General features: G+C 39.9%; 4 protein-coding genes across 4 annotated transcripts; all 4 read right to left on the bottom strand.

The window, feature by feature from the left end:
* Positions 1 to 814: 814 nt before the first annotated feature.
* LOC139336643 (extracellular calcium-sensing receptor-like) lies at positions 815 to 5,206 on the bottom strand. Its single transcript, XM_070970809.1, has 9 exons — positions 5,097 to 5,206; positions 4,551 to 4,845; positions 4,319 to 4,405; positions 3,869 to 4,138; positions 3,036 to 3,242; positions 2,654 to 2,923; positions 2,029 to 2,256; positions 1,807 to 1,930; positions 815 to 1,713 (listed from the first exon to the last, which is right to left on the bottom strand). Exons 1-9 carry the CDS (start codon positions 5,204 to 5,206, stop codon positions 815 to 817), a joined length of 2,490 nt encoding a protein of 829 aa, XP_070826910.1.
* A 3,276-nt stretch (positions 5,207 to 8,482) lies between these two features.
* Positions 8,483 to 12,704, bottom strand: LOC139336542 (extracellular calcium-sensing receptor-like). The gene is made up of 9 exons (XM_070970677.1): positions 12,463 to 12,704; positions 11,905 to 12,199; positions 11,650 to 11,736; positions 11,174 to 11,443; positions 10,659 to 10,865; positions 10,297 to 10,572; positions 9,677 to 9,904; positions 9,455 to 9,578; positions 8,483 to 9,381 (listed from the first exon to the last, which is right to left on the bottom strand). The coding sequence occupies exons 1-9, from the start codon at positions 12,702 to 12,704 to the stop codon at positions 8,483 to 8,485; spliced, it is 2,628 nt and encodes an 875-aa protein (XP_070826778.1).
* A 3,957-nt stretch (positions 12,705 to 16,661) lies between these two features.
* LOC139335915 (extracellular calcium-sensing receptor-like) lies at positions 16,662 to 20,870 on the bottom strand. Its single transcript, XM_070969699.1, has 9 exons — positions 20,728 to 20,870; positions 20,172 to 20,466; positions 19,940 to 20,026; positions 19,488 to 19,757; positions 18,719 to 18,925; positions 18,336 to 18,605; positions 17,891 to 18,118; positions 17,669 to 17,792; positions 16,662 to 17,575 (listed from the first exon to the last, which is right to left on the bottom strand). The coding sequence occupies exons 1-9, from the start codon at positions 20,835 to 20,837 to the stop codon at positions 16,662 to 16,664; spliced, it is 2,505 nt and encodes an 834-aa protein (XP_070825800.1). The 5' UTR covers positions 20,838 to 20,870.
* Positions 20,871 to 22,000: 1,130 nt separating this feature from the next.
* LOC139336515 (extracellular calcium-sensing receptor-like) lies at positions 22,001 to 26,736 on the bottom strand. Its single transcript, XM_070970648.1, has 9 exons — positions 26,594 to 26,736; positions 26,195 to 26,489; positions 25,896 to 25,982; positions 25,377 to 25,646; positions 24,795 to 25,001; positions 24,431 to 24,706; positions 23,882 to 24,109; positions 23,655 to 23,778; positions 22,001 to 22,914 (listed from the first exon to the last, which is right to left on the bottom strand). Exons 1-9 carry the CDS (start codon positions 26,701 to 26,703, stop codon positions 22,001 to 22,003), a joined length of 2,511 nt encoding a protein of 836 aa, XP_070826749.1. The 5' UTR covers positions 26,704 to 26,736.
* Between the last annotated feature and the right edge of the window lie 766 nt (positions 26,737 to 27,502).

Below are 27,502 nucleotides of genomic sequence, written 5' to 3'. Positions count from 1 at the left end.
AGAAAGTTTAAGCCATGGTGTAACTGCACTATAGCCTGAGTCCCTGTTTACAATGATGTGCACTTTGGAACTTTATTTTGTATCACCCTGTTTTGATCCCTTAGAAAGGGTTGTTGAAGGGACTTTTTTGTAACCAAGTATTTATTTTTTTGTCATCTGTTTATTGACAGTGTTCAATTGTGTGAGATTTGATTCATTCAAATGTGAATGACTGCTCAAAGAGAGAATGTTATTGTGAAATATAACAACACGTTGTTGTTTTCAATTAAAAAACATTTGCACAAAGCAAGCCTATCCACTTTTTCCATATTGATAACAGTATTAAAATGATAATTCAAGGGACATTTAGAATAGATAAAAATGTGCGATTAATTTGCAATTAATCATGAGGTAACTATGACATTCATGAGATTAATCGCAATTAAATATTTAAATCGATTGACAGCACGAGTTACTTCACTGACAAAAGAAACTAACTTTAACTTTTGGTTTCACACAGGACACAAACCCCAATCTCCTGACTGAAACTCCTGTGCTTGACCCATCCAACTACCCTAACATCCAACATATGTAGACTTTTCTCACCCTTTTGACAATGTTATTTGATGTGTTGGGAGTGAGGATGGGCTGTCTGTAGAAGTCTATTAGACTACCATACACAGTGAAAAATCATACTACAGAGGTATCCAGTGCTGTAAAAAGTGAACACCAAGGCACCCCGATCAAGTGTCTCAATGTGAAGAGTTACAAGTGAGAACAGATAAGACTAGCTGATTATTTTACTGCAGTAACAGCAGGTTTATTAAGTACTTGTTTATCGAACCATGATTGCTTTCTTTGTGTTCCTCTCTGGTCTCAGTAGGATTATGTAACATTTGGGTCCAAACAGTGCTACTAACACACCAAAACTGGATGCCAAGATGGCAAATACCTCCACTGCATCTGCATATTTGCCTGGAGAGTTGACATAAGCAGAGACAAAAGCCACCCAGACAGCACAGAAGATCAGCATACTGAAAGTGATGAGTTTGGCCTCATTGAAATTGTCTGGAAGATTCCTTGCCAGAAATGCTAATAGAAAGCTGAGGATAGCAAGTGAGCCAATATAGCCAAGTAACACTGCAAAACCAACTGTGGACCCGACAACACATTCATAAACTATTTTATCATTGTGGTATTGAGTGTTTTTATGAGGAGCTGGTGAGGCAGAGACAAGCCAGACAGTGCAAATTGCTGCCTGAATAGATGTAAGAAACATAACTGTCCCTCTCTGCTGCACAGCACCAAACCACTTCAGACTGGCTCCACCTCCTGGCTTGGAGGCCTTGAACACAGCCAGAACCACCATGGTTTTCACAAGAATGCATGAGACACAAAGCACAAAGCTGATCCCAAATGCGGCATGTCTCAGCTGGCATGTCCACAGCCTTGGACGGCCAATAAACAGCAGTGAACACAGGAAACATAGTTTAAGTGATGCTAAGAGCAGAAAACTGAGTTCTGAATTGTTGGCGCGTACCATGGGTGTACTGCGATGATAGGTGAAGATCCCCAGGACAACAGCACAGATACATGTACCCAGCAATGATGCAGCTGTCAAGCAGATACCCAGAGGCTCATGGTAGGAGAGGAACTCTGTTTTCTTAGGAACACAGTGGTCACGCTGGTGGCTGGACCAGAAGTCCTCTGGACAACTGGTGCACTCAGTGGAATCTGACAAAGAAGAACATGGTGAAGTACATTCTTGTTGTGCTGGATATAATATCCTTTAAAGAAAAAGAGAAAGCATTGATCATGAACACACACCAGTCTTATTGCTGATCTTTCCCTCAGAACAAGGGATGCAGTCAAAACAGCACTCAGGTTCCCTTTTCTTTCTGGCCATGCGGGTACCTGGAGGGCAGCTCTCACTGCACACTGACCGAGGTGGCTACAGGGAGTAATATCAATCTGTAACTCTGCATTTTTATATACTGCTAAGATCTGCAGTCCAAAAACGAGAAAGTTGTCTGAAAAAGCAGAAATAACCTTGTTCGATTCAAAGTTCCAGAAGATTTTGTCTTCATCAATTGTGAGTTCCTCACCCTTAGAGTCTGACCTTTTCACCTCACCCACATTCTGAACTTCAGTTCGTCCATCAGGGAGCCACAGCCAGTTGACGATATCATAGATTGGTAAGGCATCACCGTTCTCATCAAATGACACTTGATCACCGAATTTTGTGGTGAAATTGACCTTTTGCAAATAATGTACAACCTGAAATGGATGACAGAAATAAAAATAAACAAATAAGGAGATTTATCTCACTGTTCAAATGATTAGCAACAAAATCATGAGCTTTGTACTGTGTAATTTTTATGTAAGTATTGAGACACCCAGAAATACAGACTGATGTTTTGTCTGGCTTATTAGCATTAGTCACTACCCTGTCACTAAATAAAATGGGAATGTGTTTTATCCTGCTCTCTCTATTTAAATATTTTATTTTTGACAGAAATTAATGAAGTTAATAATCGGCTTACCAATGATCTGTGTTTTCTTTTTTCTTTTTTTAAATCATTCAATAATAAAATTATTAAAGTCAATAAGTGCCTCAGGGTGCAGCAGCTGTTATGAAAAGCATGAACATGTGGTGTGTAAACTGATATCACACCTGCCATGGCTCCAGTTCTTGTAAAGTGGCACAGCTGTGCCCGCTGAAAGGCCCCCTCCCTGCCTCACACTGCAGGAGGTCATCAAGGGCATACGCCAGAGCATACACAGCTTTGTAGATATTATACTCTGGCCTGAGGTTAGAAAGATCCAAAAACTCCGTCTCCACCTGCTCTAGATCTTCCTGTCCAGTGCATAGTGCTCCCCCAGCTTCCACCCAACCTCCTGGATCAAATCTACACTGAAATGTGTGTTCCCAAAACTGTCTCACCTGAAAAACAATGTCATAAAGTTATTTTGACAGAAATCACAATATATTATTCATTATCTATGATTGTTTTTTTCTCATTATTTTAGATTCAATTGTAAGACTAAACTCTCACCATATTATTTCCATTGTTGTCACTGTCCTTGTGGTCAGGTCGTATTTGTAGGAGAAATTCCCTGAGCCCTGGTATTTCTCCTCGACGGATGGCGATGCCCAGTGTGCCACCCAGGTATGGCATGAGCTGGGGTGTCTGGAGGACAGCAGATGCTGTCCAAGCTTCACTTGCTATCCACTGATGGCCTGTCACATTCTGTCTGGCCACCTGTATACAGCATTATATGAGATATATGTTTCAGAGTTCTGATGAAAAATAAAAAAAAAGGTACATTTTGCAGCAAATATTAATTTGTGTCCAACAGTTCCTCTGCCTGGCATTTTCTAAGCACAAATGTAAAAGATGTGACACCAAATTTAACATATGTCATGCATATTGCAATCTATTTCAAAGGAGGAATAGTCACTAAAAACTTAAGTGCAAAAGCACTACTACTTTTTCATGCATAACAGGGGGTCTGGTCTTTCTCAAAATGTCTGAATGTTAAAGTCGGTTCTGTTTTTTTCATAAGCTTCCCTTTATAAACAAACTGATTTCATACAATTCTAAGATTTTTTTAAAAATACATTTTAAATGTAGCTAGTGGACCTGTCATGCCTGCACACTGATAGACGTTTCACCAATTTTTAATCAAGCACAATCTTCAGCAAGTTGATATGTTTGTTACATGTACAGGTAAAGCTATCAAACATTGTCAAAGATTTGGACATGACTGAAATTTGCTATGATTGACAGGATTGTGGAGAAACAGCTAAAATAAATAAATAAATAAATCCTCATGTTATGTTTTGTGAAATCATTGATTTTGAAATTATATTTACTGTCATTCCAACCTCTTCCATGAGATGAATCATGTGAAACTCGTGTGCAAACACCATGACCACACGAGCTGTTGATGTCTTTATCAAATGTACGATCCTCCTGAGGTCACTTGGGTCACTGTCCCAGGGTAAGATCTCTAAGTAAGCCAGACAACCTCCACCAGACTGAGTCAGGTCAGATTGGAAGGACCGGGCAACATGGAGTCCATAATCATCATCACTGACCAGGAGGCCTACCCAAGTCCAGCCAAAGTATTTTAGAATCTGAAACATGGCTTGAACCTGAGTAGACATATGAATATCAATGGATTATTCCAAAGAAAAATACATTATTTTAAAATGACATTTAAAAGCAACTTAAATTATTATGATGAATATGAATTATATAGTCAAAAAACATTTCACAATGTAATCACAACTAACTAATCTGATTAAGAGAAAAGAAAATATGTCGTGATTCACCTGGAAAGCATCACTTGGGATTGTTCTAAAGAAGGATGGAAACCGTTGTCGATCACTCAGGCACGAGCATGTGGAAAAATAACTCACCTATAATGACATAAACAGCATAACATCAAGTTACTTATCTCATGCAAGTCATACCCAGTGAAAGTATTTTCATGTTTCAACAAGGTGGCATTAATTCACATGCAGTAAAGCTAGAACAATTGAAAATAGGGGATAAGAAACTTACAATGGGCATTTTGTATAAACCCAGTACGTTGGAGGTGGCAATAGAAAATGTAGAGAGGGAATCACCCACAATCCCCAGTACTGGAGGGGTCCCCAAACAGTTCTGCTGAAGCAGAAACCGCTCCTCTCGCCCACTTGCCAGTAATAATGCACTACTTAATCCAACAACAAGTGCACCACAGTTATCAGACAGACTGTATCCCAAAGACACATTAGGGAGCAGATTGGAGTTCTTGTTGATCTCATCAATAGCAAAGGCCATGGTCATGGCTTGCCTGAAACCTAGAGTGTCAAAGCTGGCACATAAAATATGACTATTTAGCACCAAAAAGTATCATGAGTCTGTGAGAACTGGGTAGATATATAAAATTGCTATACTGGTTTTAATAACATATTACAGAGTTGCAACACTTTTCAGACATGTATTTCAATATTCTCAAAGTATCACAAAATCTGTCATCCTTTTTCTTCCTTATCATGAACACTCAGAGCAGACAGCATCATTTGCACAGATCTACGCTGCGTCCTGTACTTGTGTGAAACTTACCCTTTGCAGGTTGGCTGTTGTGGCTCTGAGGTAAATGTCCACTCTGGGAAAACAGAGCCGTAGTGGACCTCAAACAGCCCACCTAGAACCACATCACCAGGCTTGTGCATTTCATTAAGACGAAACTTTCTCCGTAATTTACAAGATGAGGGAAAAGAGGAAGATTCAGAGGAGAAAGAGAAAAAGAGCAACATAAGGTAGACACACGAGAGGAAATATTTGGCAGGAAAAGCTCCCATAACTGTCCTCCTCTCTTCACAACTGATTCTTCATACATCATCACATTATTTTATATGCAGGGCTGTGTCATCCCCATTGCATGCTTTCCGTCATTGTTTAATCTTTCACACCACCCATCAGGGCATGGGCTATGTGGGCAGGACTTACACACACAGGTGAACTTAATTATATTTCCCTGACAAAAATAAAAACATGTAAAAAGCTACGCCATATCAGCATGTGTTTATGCAAGTTTAAGCCACAAGCCATATTTCTGTATGTGTTTTGTAAATCACTTCTTTGTTTATCAAACATTAATTTTGTGCTGGGCTGCACGGTGGCACAGCAGGTAGTGCGCATGCCTCACAGCAAGAATGTCGCCGGTTCGATTCCCGGGTCAGGCCTTTCTGTGTGAAATTTGCATGTTCTTCCCGTGCATGCGTGGGTTCTCTCCGGGTACTCCGGCTTCCTCCCACAGACCAAAAACATGCTCATTAGGTTAATTGGTGACTGTAAAATTGCCCCTAGGTGTGAGTGTGAATGGTTGTATGTCTGTATATGTTGCCCTGTGATCGACTGGCGACCGGTCCAGGGTGTACCCCGCCTCCCGCCTGTTGACAGCTGAGATATGTTCTGGCCCCCCCGCGACCCCGAAAGGGATAAGCGGCATAGAAAATGGATGGATGGACGGATGGATGGATGGATGGATGGATGGATGGATGGATGGATGGATGGATAACTTTGTACTGTGACTGTACAGATCTTGTTCATTATTATTATTATTATTATTATTATTATTATTATTATTATTATTATTATTATTATGATGATGATGATTATGTTCATTATCAAATATATTTTCTAAATGTCTTGAGATTGGAATCTAGTACATAGCACTGATTTGTAGTCTATTGTTTTAGCTAGGAATGGTGTTCTTCTGACCTGACGTGCCAGATTGTTTGTTACACAGAACTGATCTGGGAAGTCATCCTTGGAAACTATTTGGAAAAGAGCAGGAACTTTAACAAAATTTATACCATGGTCTGGGTGAATACTCGATTCTGATTGGCTGCAGGGTGTCCGTTAAAAGGTGTCGTAGGACACCTATAAAAATGTTCCGGTAAAACGGCCTGATTGTTCCAAATTATTGCGCTGGCTGAAACGCTAGTTGGTAACCGTGGCAACAGAAACTCAGAACACGTTAACATACGTACTTGATGTACGTACTTGACGTGCTTGATACACATTTAATGATCAGAGTGAATGGTGGATAATATTTCTTGCAATAAGAACGATTTAGGAAACTATCTGTGGACTTTGATTCTTTGAAACAAAATTTCACATCATCCTCTGGACACACACAAGCGGTAAGAGGTGCACTTGCCCTCTGAAATGATACTTTGTATCACGTACAGTAACATAACCTTAAGCAATCATCTCACTTCCCTCCAGTGATTGGGCCTAATATAACAGCTGCGGCCGACCGAGCTGCAGGTTCTGTGGCCAGAGCCGGTTACCTTGGCAACGCGTCACAAGGAGAGATATTAAATAGTCCACTCAGCCGCTTCTTGTGAAAAACTTACGGTAAAAAACCCAACATTAACGTATTAATAATTGATTTAATATTTATTTCTTTCATCAGTGACCATGGTATAAGCGTAAGCGTTTCGCGTCGGACGGTTCACGCCTCCGCGTCATTCCATTCATTTCTGATAATGGACACCTCGTCGGGCATTGGATGACTTGCTTGCGTGTTCTGGCGTGGTCTTGCCATTCCAGCTGCTTTGTAAAGGTAAGTGTTCTTCTGAGTAATTCTTGTACATATGGCATCCTACAGTTTTGGCATTATCATGATCAGTCAAAATTATGTCATTTAATATTCAAAGACTTAGTCACTAATTGTAAAAAGTTACTTCACGATAGAGGCAGTATACCCAAATTGCCATAAACCAAGAGATATGTCTCAGTGATCTGGAATGTAAAATAAGGCTCATTCATCTTTTTCTTCAAAAATCAAAGGGGATGCAAATTTGTTTTCTGTATGATTGTCAATTATGATTGAAAAGGTTACATTGAGTGCAACTATTTGTCATAACTACTTTAAGAATATATTTCGTACATTTACCTCAAATTAAGTACAAAACTGACGTTATTAAGTCATATAATCCATTCATGCTTTCACTTAATTGTAAATTGAATATATATAAACATTTCCCTTGATGTGTTAGACTCCTTTGAAATAAACATGAATATTTTTTTATGTAAATTTGTCTTGGGCACAGCGCTACAGTATGTTGTGTCAAATTAAATCATCACAAAACATTTTAAAACATAAAAGAGACAATGAAATGGTCCGGGTGGGAAATAAAGAAAGAATCAATTTAATCAAAAATGTCTTTTTATTTCTTCAAGGTTCTTCTAAATTTATTCTTAACAGTTAATCTTTGAAGTTAAAAAGCAGGTTTCTTGTTATATATATTTGCCATTTTAATAGCCAATCTCTATTGAATAAATGCAAAATGTTGTTGAGTGAGAATAAGTTGATTGAGTTCTCTTTTCCAACACTGTCATTCCCAACTTGTCACATATGGCAGAACCCCTTGGTATCACTTTTTAAGGCACGGGATGCCTCTTTAGCATAAGTTTGACATTTTTGGGGCTCTGTGGTCAAGTACGGGTTATTAAATATACAACATCCAGATAGCGATGTCCAGATATGGTTAACGTTGTGAGGTGGTCACACTTTGGTGAGATTTAGGCACCAAAACTACTTGGTTATGTTTCGGAAAAGATCATGGTCTGGCTTAAAATAAGGACATTGCTTGAAGAATGATGTACATTAAATTATATTTTGTTATGTTACTTCACTTACAAAAGAACTTCGACTTTTGGTTTCACACAGGACACAAACCCCAATCTCCTGACTGAAACTCCTGTGCTTGACCCATCCAACTACCCTAACGTCCAACATATGTAGACTTTTCTCACCCTTCTGACGTTATTTACACTGCACTGCGAAAAATCACACTACAGAGGTATCCAGCGCTGTAAAGAGCAAACGCCAATGCATCATGACCAAGTGTCTCAATGTGAAGAGTTACAAGTGAGAACAGATAAGACTAGCTGATTATTTTACTGCAGTAACAGCAGGTTTATTAAGTACTTGTTTATCGACCCATGATTGCTTTCTTTGTGTTTCTCTCTGGTCTCAGTAGGATTATGAAACATTTGGGTCCAAACAGTGCTATTAACACACCAAAACTGGATGCCAAGATGGCAAATACCTCCACTGCATCTGCATATTTACCTGGAGAGTTGACATAAGCAGGGACAAAGGCCACCCAGACAGCACAAAAGATCAGCATGCTGAACGTGATGAGTTTGGCCTCATTGAAGTTGTCTGGAAGATTCCTTGCCAGAAATGCTAACACAAAACTGAGGACAGCCAGTGAGCCAATATAACCAAGTAACACTGCAAAACCAACTGTGGACCCAACTACACACTCATAAACTATTTTATCATCGTGGTATTGAGTGTTTTTATGAGGAGCTGGTGAGGCAGAGACAAGCCAGACAGTGCAAATTGCTGCTTGAATAGATGTAAGAAGAATAACTGTCCCTCTCTGCTGCACAGCACCAAACCACTTCAGACTGGCTCCACCTCCTGGCTTGGAGGCCTTGAACACAGCCAGAACCACCATGGTTTTCACAAGAATGCATGAGACACAAAGCACAAAGCTGATCCCAAATGCTGCATGTCTCAGCTGGCATGTCCACAGCCTTGGACGGCCAATAAACAGCAGTGAACACAGGAAACATAGTTTAAGTGATGCTAAGAGCAGGAAACTGAGTTCTGAATTGTTGGCGCGTACCATGGGTGTACTGCGATGATAGATAAAGATCCCCAGGACAACAGCACAGATACATGTGCCAAGTAATGAGGTGGTTGTCAGGCAGATACCCAGAGGCTCATGGTAGGAGAGGAACTCTGTTTTCTTAGGAACACAGTGATCACGCTGGGGGCTGGACCAGAAGTCCTCTGGACAACTGGTGCACTCCATGGAGTCTATGAAAATAGAGAAAGCGTTAACGTATATCGTTATATGTTCTGAGAGCAAAGTTTAAAACTGAATACCAACCAGTCTTATTGCTGATCTTTCCCTCAGAACAAGGGATGCAGTCGAAACAGCACTCAGGTTCCCCTTTCTTTCTGGCGAGGCGGGTACCTGGAGGGCAGCTCTCACTGCACACTGACCGAGGTGGCTGTGGGGAGGAAAAAAGATATTGTAAATATCTGGTTTACACTACTAGAATAAGTTACATTAAAAACATGTGTCTAAAAAAATCAGACACCTTGTCACCTTGTTTGATTCGAAGTTCCAGAAAATTTTGTTTTCATCAATTGTGAGTTCTTCTCCTTTGACAGCCAACCTCTTCACCTCACCCACATTCTGAACTTCAGTCCTTCCATCAGGGAGCCACAGCCAGTTCATGACATCATATATTGGTAAAACATCACCATTCTCATCAAATGACACTTGATCACCAAAACTTGTGGTGAAATTGATTCTATCCAAGTAATACACAAGCTATGCTTGTCAGAATAAGGCATAGAGGAAACCAAAGAGGACAGAAGAATTATTTATGACCATGGTGAACACAGTGGTACTCAGTATTCAATAATCAAACTGCATGCTGGACTTATGAACAAATGACGACACTAACAATTCCAACAAAGCATTTTCTCTAAAATAGAATCACATCTCCATATACCAGGAGACAAGATATTGTTTTCTTTGACCTGATAATACTATCCCCTGCTGTCAGCCAGGTGACAGGAAAATCCTTTCAGCTATTTACTAGGTACCTTGCAATTAGAAATCTAATAGTTTAGTCATGTACCCTAAAAGCTATTCTGCAAGAAATACTAAAGCAACGGATTTAGTCATATTGACAGATGGAGTGTAAACTGATATCACACCTGCCATGGCTCCAGTCTTTTCAAATTTACACAGCTGTGCCCGCTGAAAGGCCCTCTCCCTGGCTCGCACTGTAGCATGTCATCAAGGGCATACGCCAGAGCATACACAGCTTTGTAGATATTATACTCTGGTCTGAGGTTTGAAATGTCCAAGAACTCTGTCTCCACCTCCTCTAGATTTTCCTGTCCAGTGCATAATGTTCCCCCAGCTTCCATCCACCCTGTTGGAGGTGGTGCAAATCTGCACTGAAATGTGTGTTCCCAGAACTGGTTTACCTGAAATATATTCAAAACAATGTGTTATGAATGACAACATATTATTCTTGCACTTACCAGATCAGATTGCATGGTTAAACACTCACCATGCTATTTCCATTGCTGTTGTTGTGGTGTTGGTCAGGACGTATATGTAAGAGGAATTCCCTGAGCCCTGGTATTTCTCCTCGACGGATGGAAATGCCCAGTGTGCCACCCAGGTATGGCATGAAGTGAGGGGTCTGGACCATAGTAGCTTCATTCCAGGCTTCACTGGCCATCCACTGCAGGCCTGTCACATTCTGCCTCATCACCTGTGAATGATACCAAATATATTTATTCACACTGCCATGCCACTAAAGTAGTGTCTAGTCTTGTGAATTATACAGTTTACAAATTTAATGTCATCTGACTCATTCACATACAGCTGCAAGCCTTTGTTATAGACACTATCATTTGTAAAATGATTCATTTAATCAAAAATGCGGTTTCATGTGATTTATCTAGGTAAATGATGTCATTCTACAACCTTTCCAACATGGGCCAACATGCAATTTAACTGAGATGTTTCACTTTGACAAATAAAACATAATGTATGTACAAGATGTATTTCAAGTCCAACCTCTTCCATGAGATTAATCATGTGACTCTCATGTGCAAACACAATGACCACATGAGCTGTGGATTTCTTCATCACATCCACAATCCTCTGATGTTCAGATGGATCATTGCCCCAAGGTAAAACCTCTAAGTAGGCCAGACAACCTCCACCAGACTGAGCCAGGTCAGACTGAAAGGACCGGGCAGCGTGGAGTCCATAATCATCATCACTGACCAGCAGACCTGCCCAAGTCCAGCCAAAGCGCTTTAGAATCTGAATCATAGCACGCACCTAAATGAATACAGAGTGAATGAATGAATGCACAGGCTGAAATTTTTTTTCAATGGAAAACTGCCAAACATGTTTCACAATGCATCAAATTCAATTATTGCTTTTCAAGGAATATATTTTTCAGTGCAGTAAACAAATGTTCTTTCTGTGAATTGTTTAACTGTACGTATGTTCTTTCATGGATTTTCATCGGATTGGTAGGTCACCTGGAAAGCATCACTTGGGATTGTCCTGAAGAAGGATGGAAACTTTTGCCGGTCACTCAGGCAGGAACATGTGGAAAAATAACTCACCTGTGAAAGACACAGACTGTACATCCTAAAAAAAAAAAATCATCCGAAGTCTTTCTGGCTCTTTCAAGCTTTCATGGTTGACAACTGCAGTTTTACAACTGACATTAAATTTGAAATTAAATTCAAATTTTCCAACATAGTTTTTTGATGGCAGGGTGGAAAACTTACCATAGGTACTCTGTACAAACCTAAGACATTGGAGATGGCAATAGAATGTGTAGAGGAAGAATCACCCACAATCCCGAGGACTGGAGGAGTTCCTACACAGGTGTCCTCTAATATAAACTGCTCCTCTTGGCCACTTGCTAATAACAATGCTGCACGAAAAGCAATTCCTAGTGTGACACAGTGATCATAAAGACTGTATCCCAGAGTCACATTCGGGAGCAGGTTGGAGTTTCTGTTGATCTCATCTATAGCAAAGGCCATGGTCTGGATGTGCCTGAATCCTTGAACATCAAAACTAACACAAGAAACACCACTGTTTACTACTGAAAAATACAACATACAGAAATTGTCCTTACATGCATGTTGCACAGCTACAGAAAACAGTTAAGTCAGTTGAATAGTTATTTTCATTTTTATATAGAATATAATAATAATAACATTTCTGAAATGTCATAAATACACAATGTAATTCTGATTAATTTCTGATTATTAAAATACACTCTATTGATGCAGTTGATTTTCTCCAATTTCTCCTTTTTGGTGTTCCCTGACACTCACCTGTGGCAGGTAGGCGGTTGTGGCTCCGAGGTAAAAGACAGATCAGGAAAGACAGAAAAGAAGTGAGCCTTAAACAGCCCACCAAGAACCACATCTCCAGCCTTGTGCATCCCATTTAGACTAAACTGTCCCTGTAACTGACAGGTAGAGGAATAAAGAGGGGAGGATACAGCAGAAGATAAGCGAAAATACAACATGAAATACATGAGCAAGATCAAGCCAATATTTAAAACTCCCCACATGACTTTCCTCCTGTATACCCCTCGCCTGAGCCCAGTCATGAAGTTTTATTGCTGTGATCGCCTTTTATTGACTTGCAATGTTGTGTTTATTGTTGCCAAGCACCCATCAGTTCATGAGCAAAATTAGGGGAAGGGCCTAAAGTGCATTTCATCTGTGATTGATTTAATATTAAAGCTGATTTAATTTCCACACTTTTAATATTATCAAACCAAGGATATATTAGCAACCTCTGTAGTTTATTGCCTTCATACTGACAATAACTCCAGATGTATGTGTTTGACCAGCATAAGAACTTAAACTCACCAAATGCACAAACCCTGTATGTGAATTTCTCAGTCAAACATTAACAGAGTTTAATCAAATGCCCACTAGATGGTAGCAGCATACTAGGACATTTGTTGAATACGTCTTCCCATCATCCCACTCCAGGGTTTGCCAATGTGATACCAGTTGGAAAGCATGAGCTGATGTGGATGCTGTTTCCATTGCTGTTTTTTGGACAGATTTTGTGTTTGGAAAATTATGTGCTGAGGTTTCTATGTTAACTGTTGTTAGTAGGACTGAATCAATCTTTTGAGTGTAAGAAATATATGCTTTTTGTTAACATTTCTTTATCGCTTCTAGTGTCAGCTGGTGATGATCACCAATGAATGCAAAATAGAGAATGGATCAGTCATTAATTTATTTTAAGTGCCAATTTTATGATTTTGCTGTACCTTGACGCGTTATAGCTTTCTATTCTACTTGGGTCCGATCATAGCCAGCAAGAGGCCAAAACTGGAAGCCAGGATAACATACTGTACCTCCAGTGCAGTGAAGCAGGGACAAAGGCCACCCACACAGTACAGAAAATACACATGCTAAAAGTGATGAGCTTGGCCTCATTGAGGGTGTTTGAAAGATTTCTTGACAGAAATGTTGTGCTGACAGGAAGCTGAAGATTGTTAGTAAGCCAATGTAACCCAATAACACTGCAAAAACAAGGATAACACACTAATAAACAATTGTGTCATTGTGGATTGTTTTTCAGAGGAGATGGTGAAGCAGAGACAAGACAGACAGTGCAGACTGCTGCCTGAATGCAAGTGAGAGCACTGCACACTGACCAGGGTGGCTGTAGGGAGAAAAATCAATCTGTACTGTAACTCTATATTATTAAGCATGGCTAAGATCTACAGACCAAAAAATGAGGTGTCTGAAAAACCAGAAATAATCTTGTTGAATAACAGTTCCAGAAGATTTTGTCCTCATCAACTGCTCATCATGTTTAAATGCCAACCTCTGAACCTCACCCACATCGTGAACTTTAGCTCTTCCTCCAGGGAGCCACTGTCTTACCCACATGGTTTGCCCAAATAGGTCCCATATGCATTTACCATTTACATTGAGCGCTCAGTGGTTTGATTTGATTGATGCAAAGCATTTCAAGATACAATCACAACAGCAGTCACAATTGATGCCAACAACAAACAACCCATTAAAAAAATTGGGGGCAACTCACCTATGAAGAGCTCACAGTAATCCATTGATCAATAAAACTCCAAGAAAAAATGCTTTCGTTATATTGGCAACAGTCCAGAGGATCCATACCAGTAAAATATTTAGTCCAAAATACTGTAATAATTCATGTAAAGCTGTTACATCACCTCATCTTTGCTGGTGATGTTTTCCAACAACTCAACAGTTTCCTAGACTACTGCTCATTTCCATGTCAAGTTAGTGGAGTGGGCGCTAGGGCGCCCTTATTGTCACGTCAACTTGCTGCTGAGAGTCATACAGGTTGTCTCTGTCAGAAAAGGCAAGGGGGAGGGGGGCGGGGGATCAACTTGCGACTGCAGAGGTTGGATCAAAGCAAGGGGGAGGGGGGCAAGGGACAGACTGATGATCCTAGGCCAGAGGCCACACAACACACAACTACTTCCAAATAAATTGTATTTCATTCAGAAAATTAATATAGACCCATACACCTACATGTAATTAATTGGGTTATGTGAAAAATGTAAAAAAAAACAGCAGCAGCAGCAGCAGCAGCAGCAGCAGCAGCAGCAGCAGTAGCAGCAGCAACAACAACAACACCAACAAAACCGTGTATGCATGTACGTGAATTTGTTTACATCACCTGTCTCCAGTTGTTCGACGGGCGAACCCGACGGACGGTGTTGGCAAAAGGTTATGCAAAAGGTAATGATGTTGAGTCTTCATCTTCATCATGGATCAGAGTAAAATACCAAAGAAGCCATCAGGTGCCCAGTTCAGAAAAAGAAGAGGGCAAAAGATAAAGGTATGCAGGTTTCTATAAGCAGAGAGGAGTTTTTCCAAGCTGAAGCTTATTAAAACATACTTATGTCACAGGAGCATCTCTCTGGACTTGTCATCATCAGCATCAATCATACAGTTGAACAACAGATGTCGTTTGATGATGGAATTGATGATTTTGCATCAAAGACGTCAAGTTTTAGATTGCACTTTACACCTGTTGTTAATGTTAATGCCAGTTGTAAACAGGGTGAAAGACCCAGGTTGAAAAATCTACAGTCTGAGCACTGAATTCAGATTATGTGATCATTTGATATGTGTTATCATGACTGGAACAGTTCAGATGGTATTAATAGGATGCAAAACAAAACTTGTATGTTTTATCTTTTTTTATGCTCCATAGAGTAGTCTTTGTTTGTTTTTGTTTAGCTTTCTTCAAGGATTTTTCAAGCATGGTTATTCGATCCTCAGATCCTATCCAAATTATCTATGCTTATCCATGTGTCAAAACAATTTTTTATTTATTAATGTTATTTTATTTATTTGTATTTGTATTTGTGTGATGAAGGATTTTGTGCCATTTACATTGGTGTTTACATACTGTATTTCATTTATGTACCTTGTTTTTTCTTGTTGCCTTATTGTATTTAAGATCATATATAAAAAAAAATAATACAAATAATATAATATATTGTGGTGGGGTTTGAGGGTAAATCTCTTTTTGTGTGTGTGTGTGTGGGGGGGGGGCCCACGCTGTAAGGCACACGCACTACCTGCTGCCCCACCGTGCGGCTGCTGGTGATGTTTTTTCCATTCTAACTCCAGTAAGCATGTTGATAGTATGATGGTCTTAAAATAGCCAATGCACTCTGACCTTTTCATTGACTTGTCTTCCATGTTGTGTCCACAGCTGACAAATGGCAAGTCTGCATTGAATGGAAGTGGCTCATTCTCTTCCTTCATGTAAAGTTGAGCCAGTTGCAACCAATTATGCAGATGACTGGCACTGCATATAGCAAATGAAATTTAGAAAACAAGAATATTCTGGGTCAGTCAAATCAATTGAATTGAATTGAGATAAATATAATAAAGGGCTTGTTTTTTTGGAGAACACCTAGACATACCATTAGAAAAACATATGTAAAACATACATTTTCTGTGGTATACGACGAGGGTAAGGCTAGTAATGATTTAGTCACCTGCATTTATTTGCAATAAATAAATAAATATTAAGGCAGGAATAAAAACTTTTAATTCAGTGTGTTCAAACATCTATACTCAATGCCAGTAACACTTGATTGATTCTAACTGCTGGAGATATCCTACAGGCTTTTCTACACTGAGCTTTTCAGTTTAGCTTCTCTTTCCTACTGTGATCTCCTTTATCATTCGGTTTCTGGACTGGTTGTACAAGATTCTGTCCCCACTTCTGTCAGCCTCCTCCTTGGCTTGATAAAGCTGCTTGGATTTAGAATTCAAAGGAATGTGATCAGGCAAGAAACAGGCTATAATAAAGGCTCTGTATTGCACAAACATGTCTTTATTGCTTTCATTTTCTTTACAGTAAAATCATTCCTGATGTGAAAAAGCAGGTTTCTTGTGTGTTACAGACTGGCAATTTCAAGGGAAGATCTCTATTGAATGAATGCAGAATCCATATTGGTTCAGGCTAGTTGGTCAATTAACTGTAACTGTTACTTTTATGTGTTGTATTTTCCTCGAGCCATGATGGCTTTCCTTGTGTTCCTCTCTGGTCTCAACAGGATTATGTAACACTTGGGTCCAAACAGTGCCACCAAGAGACCAAAACTGGAGGCTAAGAGGGCAAATACCTCCACTGCATCTGCATATTTGCCTGGAGAGTTGACATAAGCAGGGACAAAGGCCACCCACACAGCACAGAAGATCAGCATGCTGAAAGTGATGAGTTTGGCCTCATTGAAGTTGTCTGGAAGATTCCTTGCAAAGAATGCCAACAGGAAGCTAAGGACAGCCAGGAAGCCAATGTAACCAAGTAACACTGCAAAACCAACTGTAGACCCAACTACACACTCATAAACAATCTTATCATTGTGGTATTGAATGTTTTTATGAGGAGCTGGTGAGGCAGAGACAATCCAGACAGTGCAAATTGCTGCTTGAATAGATGTAAGAAGAATAACTGTCCCTCTCTGCTGCACAGCACCAAACCACTTCAGACTGGCTCCACCTCCTGGCTTGGAGGCCTTGAACACAGCCAGAACCACCATGGTTTTCACAAGAATGCATGAGACACAAAGCACAAAGCTGATCCCAAATGCTGCATGTCTCAGCTGGCATGTCCACAGCATGGGACGGCCAATAAACAGCAGTGAACACAGGAAGCATAGTTTAAGTGATACCAAAAGAAGGAAACTCAATTCTGAATTGTTGGCGCGTACCATGGGTGTACTACGATAATAGGAGAAGATCCCCAGGACAACAGCACAGGTACATGTGCCCAGCAATGATGCAGCTGTCAAGCAGATACCCAGAGGCTCATGGTAGGAGAGGAACTCTGTTTTCTTAGGAACACAGTGGTCACGCTGGGGGCTGGACCAGAAGTCCTCTGGACAACTGGTGCACTCCATGGAATCTGACAAAGAAGAACATGGTGAAGTACATTCTTGTTGTGCTGGATATAATATCCTTTAAAGAAAAAGAGAAAACACTGATCATGAACACACACCAGTCTTATTGCTGATCTTTCCCTCAGAACAAGGGATGCAGTCAAAACAGCACTCAGGTTCCCCTTTCTTTCTGGCCATGCGGGTACCTGGAGGGCAGCTCTCACTGCACACTGACCGAGGTGGCTACAGGGAGTAATATCAATCTGTAACTCTGCATTATTATATACTGCTAAGATCTGCAGTCCAAAAATGAGAAAGTTGTCTGAAAAAGCAGAAATAACCTTGTTCGATTCAAAGTTCCAGAAGATCTCGTCTTCATCAATTGTGAGTTCCTCACCCTTAGAGTCTGACCTCTTCACCTCACCCACATTCTGAACTTCAGTTCGTCCATCAGGGAGCCACAGCCAGTTGACGATATCATAGATTGGTAAGGCATCACCATTCTGATCAAATGACACTTGATCACCAGATTTTGTGGTGAAATTAACCTTTTGCAAATAATGTACAATCTGAAATGGATGACAGAAATAAAAATAAACAAATAAGGAGATTTATCTCACTGTTCAAATGATTAGCAACAAAATCATGAGCTTTGTACTGTGTAATTTTTATGTAAGTATTGAGACACCCAGAAATACAGACTGATGTTATCAGTCATTAAGTGCCTCAGGGTGCAGCAGCTGTTATGAAAAGCATGAACATGTGGTGTGTAAACTGATATCACACCTGCCATGGCTCCAGTTCTTGTAAAGTGGCACAGCTGTGCCCGCTGAAAGGCCCCCTCCCTGCCTCACACTGCAGGAGGTCATCAAGGGCATACGCCAGAGCATACACAGCTTTGTAGATATTATACTCTGGCCTGAGGTTAGAAAGATCCAAAAACTCCGTCTCCACCTGCTCTAGATCTTCCTGTCCAGTGCATAGTGCTCCCCCAGCTTCCACCCAACCTCCTGGATCAAATCTACACTGAAATGTGTGTTCCCAAAACTGCCTCACCTGAAAAACAATGTGTCAATTTTGACAGAAATTACAATATATTATTCATTATCTATGATTGTTTTTTTTTTTTTCTCATTATTTTAGATTCAATTGTAAGACTAAACTCTCACCATATTATTTCCATTGTTGTCACTGTCCTTGTGGTCAGGTCGTATTTGTAGGAGAAATTCCCTGAGCCCTGGTATTTCTCCTCGACGGATGGCGATGCCCAGTGTGCCACCCAGGTATGGCATGAGCTGGGGTGTCTGGAGGACAGCAGATGCTGTCCAAGCTTCACTTGCTATCCACTGATGGCCTGTCACATTCTGTCTGGCCACCTGTATACAGCATTATATGAGAAATATGTTTCAGAGTTCTGTTGAAAAAAATATACGGTATGCTTTGAAGCAAATATTAATTTGTGTCCAACACTCTCTTTGTCTGGCATTTCTTCCATTTTATAAGCACAAATGTGAAAGATGTGACACCAAATTCAGCATATGTCATGCATATTGCAATCTATTTCAAAGAAGGAACAGTCACTATAAACTTATAATATAACTTATGTAAGCTTTTTCATGCATAACAGGGGGTCTGGTCTTTCTCAAAATGCTTGAATGTTAAAGCGGCTTCTCTTTTTTCATGAGCTTCCCTTTATAAACAAACAGATTTCATACAATTAGAGCATTTTTTTTTTTAAATACATTACATGTAGAGGAAAGTTATCAAAGATTTGGACATGACTTGACTGAAATTTGCAATGATTGACAGGATTGTGGAAAGTGAATTTTGATTTGGAGAAACACATAAAATAAATAAATACATAAATAAATAAATCAATCCTCATGTTATGTTTTGTGAAATCACTGATTTTGAAATCATATTTACTGTCATTCCAACCTCTCCCATGAGATGAATCATGTGAAACTCGTGTGCAAACACCATGACCACACGAGCTGTTGATGTCTTTATCAAATGTACGATCCTCCTGAGGTCACTTGGGTCACTGTCCCAAGGTAAAACCTCTAAGTAAGCCAGACAACCGGCACCAGACTGAGTCAGGTCAGATTGGAAGGACCGGGCAACATGGAGTCCATAATCATCATCACTGACCAGGAGGCCTACCCAAGTCCAGCCAAAGTATTTTAGAATCTGAAACATGGCTCGAACCTGAGTAGACATATGAATATCAATGGATTATTCCAAACAAAAATACATTATTTTAAAATGACATGTAAAAATAACTTACAAATTATTGTAATGAATATGAATTATATAGTCAAAAAACATTTCACAATGTAATCACACATAACTAATCTGATTAAGAGAAAAGAAAAAATGTCATGATTCACCTGGAAAGCATCACTTGGGATTGTTCTAAAGAAGGATGGAAACCGTTGTCGATCACTCAGGCACGAGCATGTGGAAAAATAACTCACCTATAACGACATAAACAGCATAACATCAAGTTATTTATCTCATGCAAGTCATACCCAGTGAAAATATTTTCATGTTTCAACAAGATGGCATTAATTCACATGCAGTAAAGCTAGAACAATTGAAAATAGGGGATAAGAAACTTACAATGGGCATTTTGTATAAACCCAGTACGTTGGAGGTGGCAATAGAAAATGTAGAGGGGGAATCACCCACAATCCCCAGTACTGGAGGGGTCCCCAAACAGTTCTGCTGAAGCAGAAACCGCTCCTCTCGCCCACTTGCCAGTAATAATGCACTACTGAACCCAACAACAAGTGCACCACAGTTATCAGACAGACTGTATCCCAAAGACACATTAGGGAGCAGATTGGAGTTCTTGTTGATCTCATCAATAGCAAAGGCCATGGTCATGGCATGCCTGAAACCTAGAGTGTCAAAGCTGGCACATAAAATATGACTATTTAGCACCAAAAAGTATCATGAGTCTGTGAGAACTGGGTAAAATTGCTATACTGGTTTTAATAACATATAACAGAGTTGCAACACTTTTCAGACATGTATTTCAATATTCTCAAAGTATCACAAAATCTGTCATGAGCATTTCACCATAGAGCCTTTTTCTTCCTTATCGTGAACACTCAGAGCAGACAGCATCATTTGCACAGATCTACGCTGCGTCCTGTACTTGTGTGAAACTTACCCTTTGCAGGTTGGCTGTTGTGGTTCTGAGGTAAATGTCCACTCTGGGAAAACAGAGCCGTAGTGGACCTCAAACAGCCCACCTAGAACCACATCACCAGGCTTGTGCATTTCATTAAGACGAAACTTTCTCCGTAATTTACAAGATGAGGGAAAAGAGGACGATTCAGAGGAGAAAGAGAAAGAAAAGAACAACATAAGGTAGACACACAACAAGATGCATATGTCAGGAAAAGCTCCCATAACTGTCCTCCTCCCTTCACGACTGATTCTTCATACATCATTACCTAATTTTATATGCAGGGCTGTGTCATCCCCATTGCACGTTTTCCATCGCTGTTTAATCTTTCGCACAACCCATCAGAGCATGGACTATGTGGGCAGGACACAATACACAGGTAAAGTTAATTATGTTATCTAATATATACAACCTATTGTAAAAGTATTTTATTAAATATAAGCCACAAACTATATTATTTATTTTGTCAGATGATTTGTTTTGTTAGACGATTTTATTTGGTGCATTGGGCTTGTTTTCAAACAACAACAAAGGTGAGGGTTATCATACACACATCATTACACAAAATTTTATGTGTGTGTGTGTGTGTGTGTGTGTGTGTGTGTGTGTGTGTGTGTGTGTATATATATATATATATATCCAAGAGAATCCAAGAGAATGCTATCAGAAAAACAAAAGGCAAAAATAAATTGGGAATCACTTGCCACTAGTCTATTCTAAACGTATTTTTTACAGTTAAGACATTTCTGGATTTAAAAAGCAGGTTACTTGTTTGTTATGTATTTGCCATTTTAATGGCAGATCACTGAGTAGTTTCTCCACCCATAATTGCTTCCTTTATGTTTTCTCTGGTGATTTCATGATTTAAGTTTAGTCAAGAATATAGTTTTGCAACACCAAAATTCATAAATCTCAGCTACATTCAAGTTTGGTAAATAAAAAAGAACAAATTATACTTTTGCATCTGTATGAGACATGGCATTTGATGCTCTGGGAATGGAAACTGATTGCTTATTCACACTGACAGTCACTTCAACATTGTTTCTGAGTATTTCAGATCCCACAGAATATAACCAGGCAAAACAGGTAATGATGGAAATGACAGACATAACAGAAAACTCAGTTTTTAAATTCAATTCAATATTCCTTTATTAGTCCCACGAGGGGAAATTCCAAATGTCATTTTATGAGCAGATCACGGTTGAATACATCTCAAATACAGACTAAACTGATTGATATTTACTTGAGTTAGTTTTTATGATTTGGTGTTGCCTCGACCCATGATTGCTTTCTTTGTGTTCCTCTCTGGTCTCAGCAGGATTATGTAACATTTGGGTCCAAACAGTGCCACCAAGAGGCCAAAACTGGAAGCCAGAATGGCGAACACCTCCACCGCAACTGCATATTTGCCTGGAGAGTTGACATAAGCAGGGACAAAGGCCACCCACACAGCACAGAAGATCAGCATGCTGAAAGTGATGAGCTTGGCCTCATTGAAGTTGTCTGGAAGATTTCTCGCCAGAAATGCTATCAGGAAGCTGAGGATAGCCAGTAAGCCAATATAGCCAAGTAACACTGCAAAACCAACTGTGGATCCAACTACACACTCATAAACAATCTTATCATTGTGGTATTGAGTGTTTTTATGAGGAGCTGGTGAGGCAGAGACAAGCCAAGCAGTGCAAATTGCTGCTTGGATCGATGTAAGAAGAATAACTGTCCCTCTCTGCTGCACAGCACCAAACCACTTCAGACTGGCTCCACCTCCTGGCTTGGAGGCCTTGAACACAGACAGAACCACCATGGTTTTCACCAGAATGCATGAAACACAAAGCACAAAGCTGATCCCAAATGCTGCATGTCTCAGCTGGCATGTCCAAGGCTTGGGACGGCCAATAAACAGCAGTGAACACAGGAAACATAACTTAAGTGACAGCAAGAGCAGGAAACTCAATTCTGAATTGTTGGCGCGTACCATGGGTGTGCTGCGATAATAGGTGAAGATCCCCAGGACAACAGCACAGGTACATGTGCCAAGCAATGACACGGCTGTCAAGCAGATACCCAGAGGCTCATAGTAGGAGAGGAACTCTGTTTTCTTTGGAACACAGTGGTCACGCTGGGGGCTGGACCAGAAGTCCTGTGGACAGCTGGTGCACTCCATGGAATCTGACAAAAAGGCAAGTTTCTCTTTGTTTATGCATTTTTGCATTTATTATTATTATTATTATTATTATTATTATTATTATTATTATTATTATTATTATTATTATTATTGTTTTACAATTTTACCATTGGTCAGTCTTAAGCAGGGCCAGTTTGTGCTTTTTGCCTGTATCATGTGGTCACCAAGAAGTGAAATGTTCCTGAATACAAATTCATTTTCCATGATATAACATAGTTGATAGTAGAGGTGGTGGATTCAAGTCAGATGACTTGACTGGAGTCAGACTCAAGTTGCAAATTTCAGGACTTGAGACTTGCTTGACTAACACTGATAAAAGACTAGACTTCAACTTGATACAGCTGACTTGACTTTCCAGTTAAGCTATCCAGGCACATTACTAGCTAACATGCTAATGATTAAATGGTTACAGATGTCATGTTAGTCTTCATCTAACATGGCATTGTCCCCTTTTCTCTGCTGTTTTAAGTGCCTCTTAATACACAGTTAGTTTAAATTTTAGAGTGTAAAGAGCTAGCATGTTGCACTGTAGGAAGTAGTGATCATGAAGTTTTTCAATGTGGGGATGAGGTCCACTTGTCTGCTGAGCTAATATAGTGTACGGCGATACATTTTCTGCGGTTTTGGTCGATATTTATCAGTGCCGGATTCTCACCACAGTAACCTGAGATTTGCACATGTGTGACTTACTCCCACCTCTGTTTGATGCCACAGTGATACTAACCTGTTTTATTGCTGATCTTTCCCTCGGAACAAAGGACACAGTAGAAACAGCAGATGGGCTGGCCCTTTTTTCTGGCCATGCGGGTTCCTGGAGGACAGCTCTCACTGCAAACTGACCAGGGCGGCTGTAAATATTGTAAAAGTTATATCATTGTTACTCTACACTGTTTGATTCTTCTATTGTTTCTTATACAGTGCAATGGCAAAAACAATAATAACAGAAGTAACCTGTTTGGACTCAAAGTTCCAGAAGATTTTGTCTTCCTCAATTGTGAGTTCTTCACCTTTAATGGCCGACTTCTTCACCTCACCCACATTCTGAACTTCAGTTCTTCCATCAGGGAGCCACAGCCAGTTCATAATATCATATATTGGTAAGGCATCACCATTCTGATCAAATGACACCTGATCACCAAATGGTGTGGTAAAGTTGACCATTTCCAAGTAATGCATAAGCTACAATGGGTATAGTAGAAATAATTAATGTGAAAATATTTTACATTTGCTGTTCTTGATTGGACATATGCTTTTAGATCATACGAGGGAATGATTAGCTAGATTTTACCATGCTAGTGTTCAAATACAACATACTCAAATACAGTTGTCTAAATTTGATCAACCATTGTTGCTTTTGATTACTTTTGTTTCTTACAACAAATGAAGGGAATTTTATTTTGTGTTCTACTTCTATCAAAATTGTCAATGCTGTTTTAACAGATCAAGAGGTAGCCACTGTTTCCTAAAGCTAAACAGATGGGATGCAAGCTGATATCACACCTGCCATGGCTCCAGACTTTGCAATGTAGCACAGCTGTGCCTGCTGAAAGGCCCTCTGCCTGGCACACAGCTCAGCATGTTATCGAGGGCATACGCCAGAGCATACACAGCCTTGTAAATATTGTACTCAGGCCTGAGGTTTGAAACATCCAAAAACTCAGACTCCACCTTCTCCAGGTCTTCATCTCCAGTGCACTCTGCTCTCCCAGCTTCCACCCACCCTGCTGGAGGTGGAGCAAATCTACACTGAAATGTGTGTTCCCAAAACTGCCTCACCTGGAATGTATTCAAAACGAATTATTAACAGAAATAAACAATATTTTATTTTTGCAATATGGATCAGTTTGTAAAGTTAAAATCTTACCATACTGTTTCCACTGTTATTGCTGTCATGTCGGTCAGGACGTATTGTCAACAGAAAATCCTTGAGCCCCGGTATTTCTCCTTTGCGGATGGCAATTCCCAGTGTGCCACCCAGGTATGGCATGAGGTGGGGGGTCTGGAGCACAGCAGCTGCTGTCCAAGCTTCACTTGCTATCCACTGCAGGCCTGTCACATTCTGCCTCACCACCTATTTATTGCATCTTAGAAATTTATGTGGACCAAATATATACTCCATGCCCTACTTTGTAAGACTGAAACACTTCAAAATATAAATGAAAAATAATAACCTCATGCCAGTGTAACTGCTGAAATATTATGTCTTAAGATCATGAGAAAAAATATAAATGAACAATAAATGTTTGGAAAGAATTCATAGGTTTGCTACACCGTCTCTTTAAGTCAACAAGCATGACTTTTTTCCTTAAACGCAGTGAAGTTCACAATATTTTTATTCATACTTTTTTAGATAGATAGATAGATAGATAGATAGATAGATAGATAGATAGATAGATAGATAGATAGATAGATAGATAGATAGATAGATAGATAGATAGATAGATACCTCCTTCATTAGTTGAATCATGTGGATTTGATGCGCAAACACGATGACCACACGAGCTGTGGATTTCTTCATCACCTCCACAATCCTTTTTAGTTCAGTTGGGTTATCCCCCCAAGGCAAAATCTCTAAGTAGGCCAGACATCCTCCACTGGACTCAGCCAAGTCCAGTTGAAATGTTCGAGCAACATGGAGTCCATAATCATCATCACTGACCAACAGACCTGCCCAGGTCCAGCGAAAGCGTTTCAGAATCTGAATCATTGCATGCACCTGGATACAGAATGGAGTATAAAGGTTGGAATGGTCTGTCAGTGGAAACTGCCCCATTCATGTCTCATAGTAAAATTACAGTTAATTGAATACATTGCACGTTTTCTTGTAAATCTTTGTAGTTTCATCATGTATGCTCAAAGCAAATTCAGTCGTGTTCTGCAAAAGGCAAGACATTTCTTTAATCAAAGGTTATTTTTCAAAGCCCACTACACTTTCTGTGAAAAATATTTGCATTTGTTATTTCACCTGGAAAGCATCACTTGGGATTGTTCTAAAGAAGGACGGAAACCTCTGGCGATCACTGAGGCAGGAGCATGTTGCAAAGTAACTCACCTATAAAAAAAAGATACAGTAGCCCACACAGGTGTACTTCTCATGCCTGACTTGACCAATTCAGCATTTTAAAATCTAAAATAAATAGATATCTGCTTACCAAATACAGCTAAGATTTAATGTACATGTCCTATGCGATCATTTTAAACTGCCAAATTCATTCAAGTACAGCTCATCAAATGCACAGTTAAGGCCAAAGGAAGGAAACTTACAATGGGCAATTTGAATAAACCGATCACATCAGAGGTGGCGATAGAAAAAGTTGAGAAGGAGTCACCCACAATCCCCAGGACTGGAGGGGTCCCCAAACAGTTCTCCTGAAGCGGAAACTGCTCCTCTCGACCACTAGCCATTGACAATGCAGCACTGAATCCAATTACAAGTGTGGCACAGTTGTCATAAAGACTGTATCCCAGAGTCACATTCGGAAGCAGATTGGTGTTTTTGTTGATTTCATCGATAGCAAAGGCCATGGTCATGGCGTGCCTGAATCCTGGATGGTCAAAGCTAGCACACAAAGTATTGCTATTAACCACCATAAAGTAATACACAGTCCTGTACATAATAGTCTGCACAGATTTACGTTTCTGCTGCATGAGTGTGACACTTACCCTTGGCAGCTGAGCTGATTTGGCTCTGATGTGAATGTCAGTTCGGGAAAGACAGAGGTGTAGTGGACTTCAAACAGTCCACCCAGAATCACATCACCAGACTTGTGCATCCCATTCAGATAAAACTGTCTCCTTAATTTACAAGATGACAAAAGAGGAGAAGTATCTGACAAGAGAAAGAAGGAAGAGAAAAAAGTCAAGATCAGGTAGGTATACAAGGACAAACATGACACTAGAAATGCCCTCATAACTGCCCTCCTTCTGCCTGTTTGTTATCTTCATGCATGGTTACTTAATTTTATATGCAGACCAATGGCACCTCCTTTGGTAGTTTTTGTCATATTTTCACACCACCTACCAGGGCATTAGCAATCATGTAGGGGCAGGGCATACACGTATCATCTTAGTTCTATAGACATAGAATATCACAATATCATCAGTTATGTGCTGCAATTTCTGTTCACCACTTTATATAGGATTGAACTATATAACTATTGTGAAGTCAGAGCTCATCTTGAGTTTCTATGTCTGAAACAAAGAATTATGCTGAATAAGAATTTTTGTCACATGAATATTACTTCATGGAGAATTACAGTGTGTTGATATACCTCACTCAGTTCCCAAAGAACTGGGAGTTTAGAGACTTTAGAGTCCTGTCAGCACTGTATCAAATGGTCATCTCATCCCCCGGAGAGGAGTAAGAGGTGGACGATTACTAATAGCTTCGGTAATGTCTGTTGCTCCTTAGGATTTAATAAAGATGAGGGACTGGGTGATCTGACATCAAGTCAGCTGTTTGGTGAAGATTTCTAGAACATGTTAAATATAAATGCATGAGATGCCTACACTTTTCCCCCAGAATATGGAAAGGTCATGTTTTGCCCATACCCAGCTTTTTTGCCTAAGGTT

This window comes from Chaetodon trifascialis, chromosome 9 (genome assembly GCF_039877785.1).
Source record: "Chaetodon trifascialis isolate fChaTrf1 chromosome 9, fChaTrf1.hap1, whole genome shotgun sequence".
NCBI lineage: Eukaryota > Metazoa > Chordata > Actinopteri > Chaetodontiformes > Chaetodontidae > Chaetodon > Chaetodon trifascialis.
Note: the sequence above shows the minus strand (reverse complement) of the source record. Positions and strands in the feature narration are given on the sequence as shown.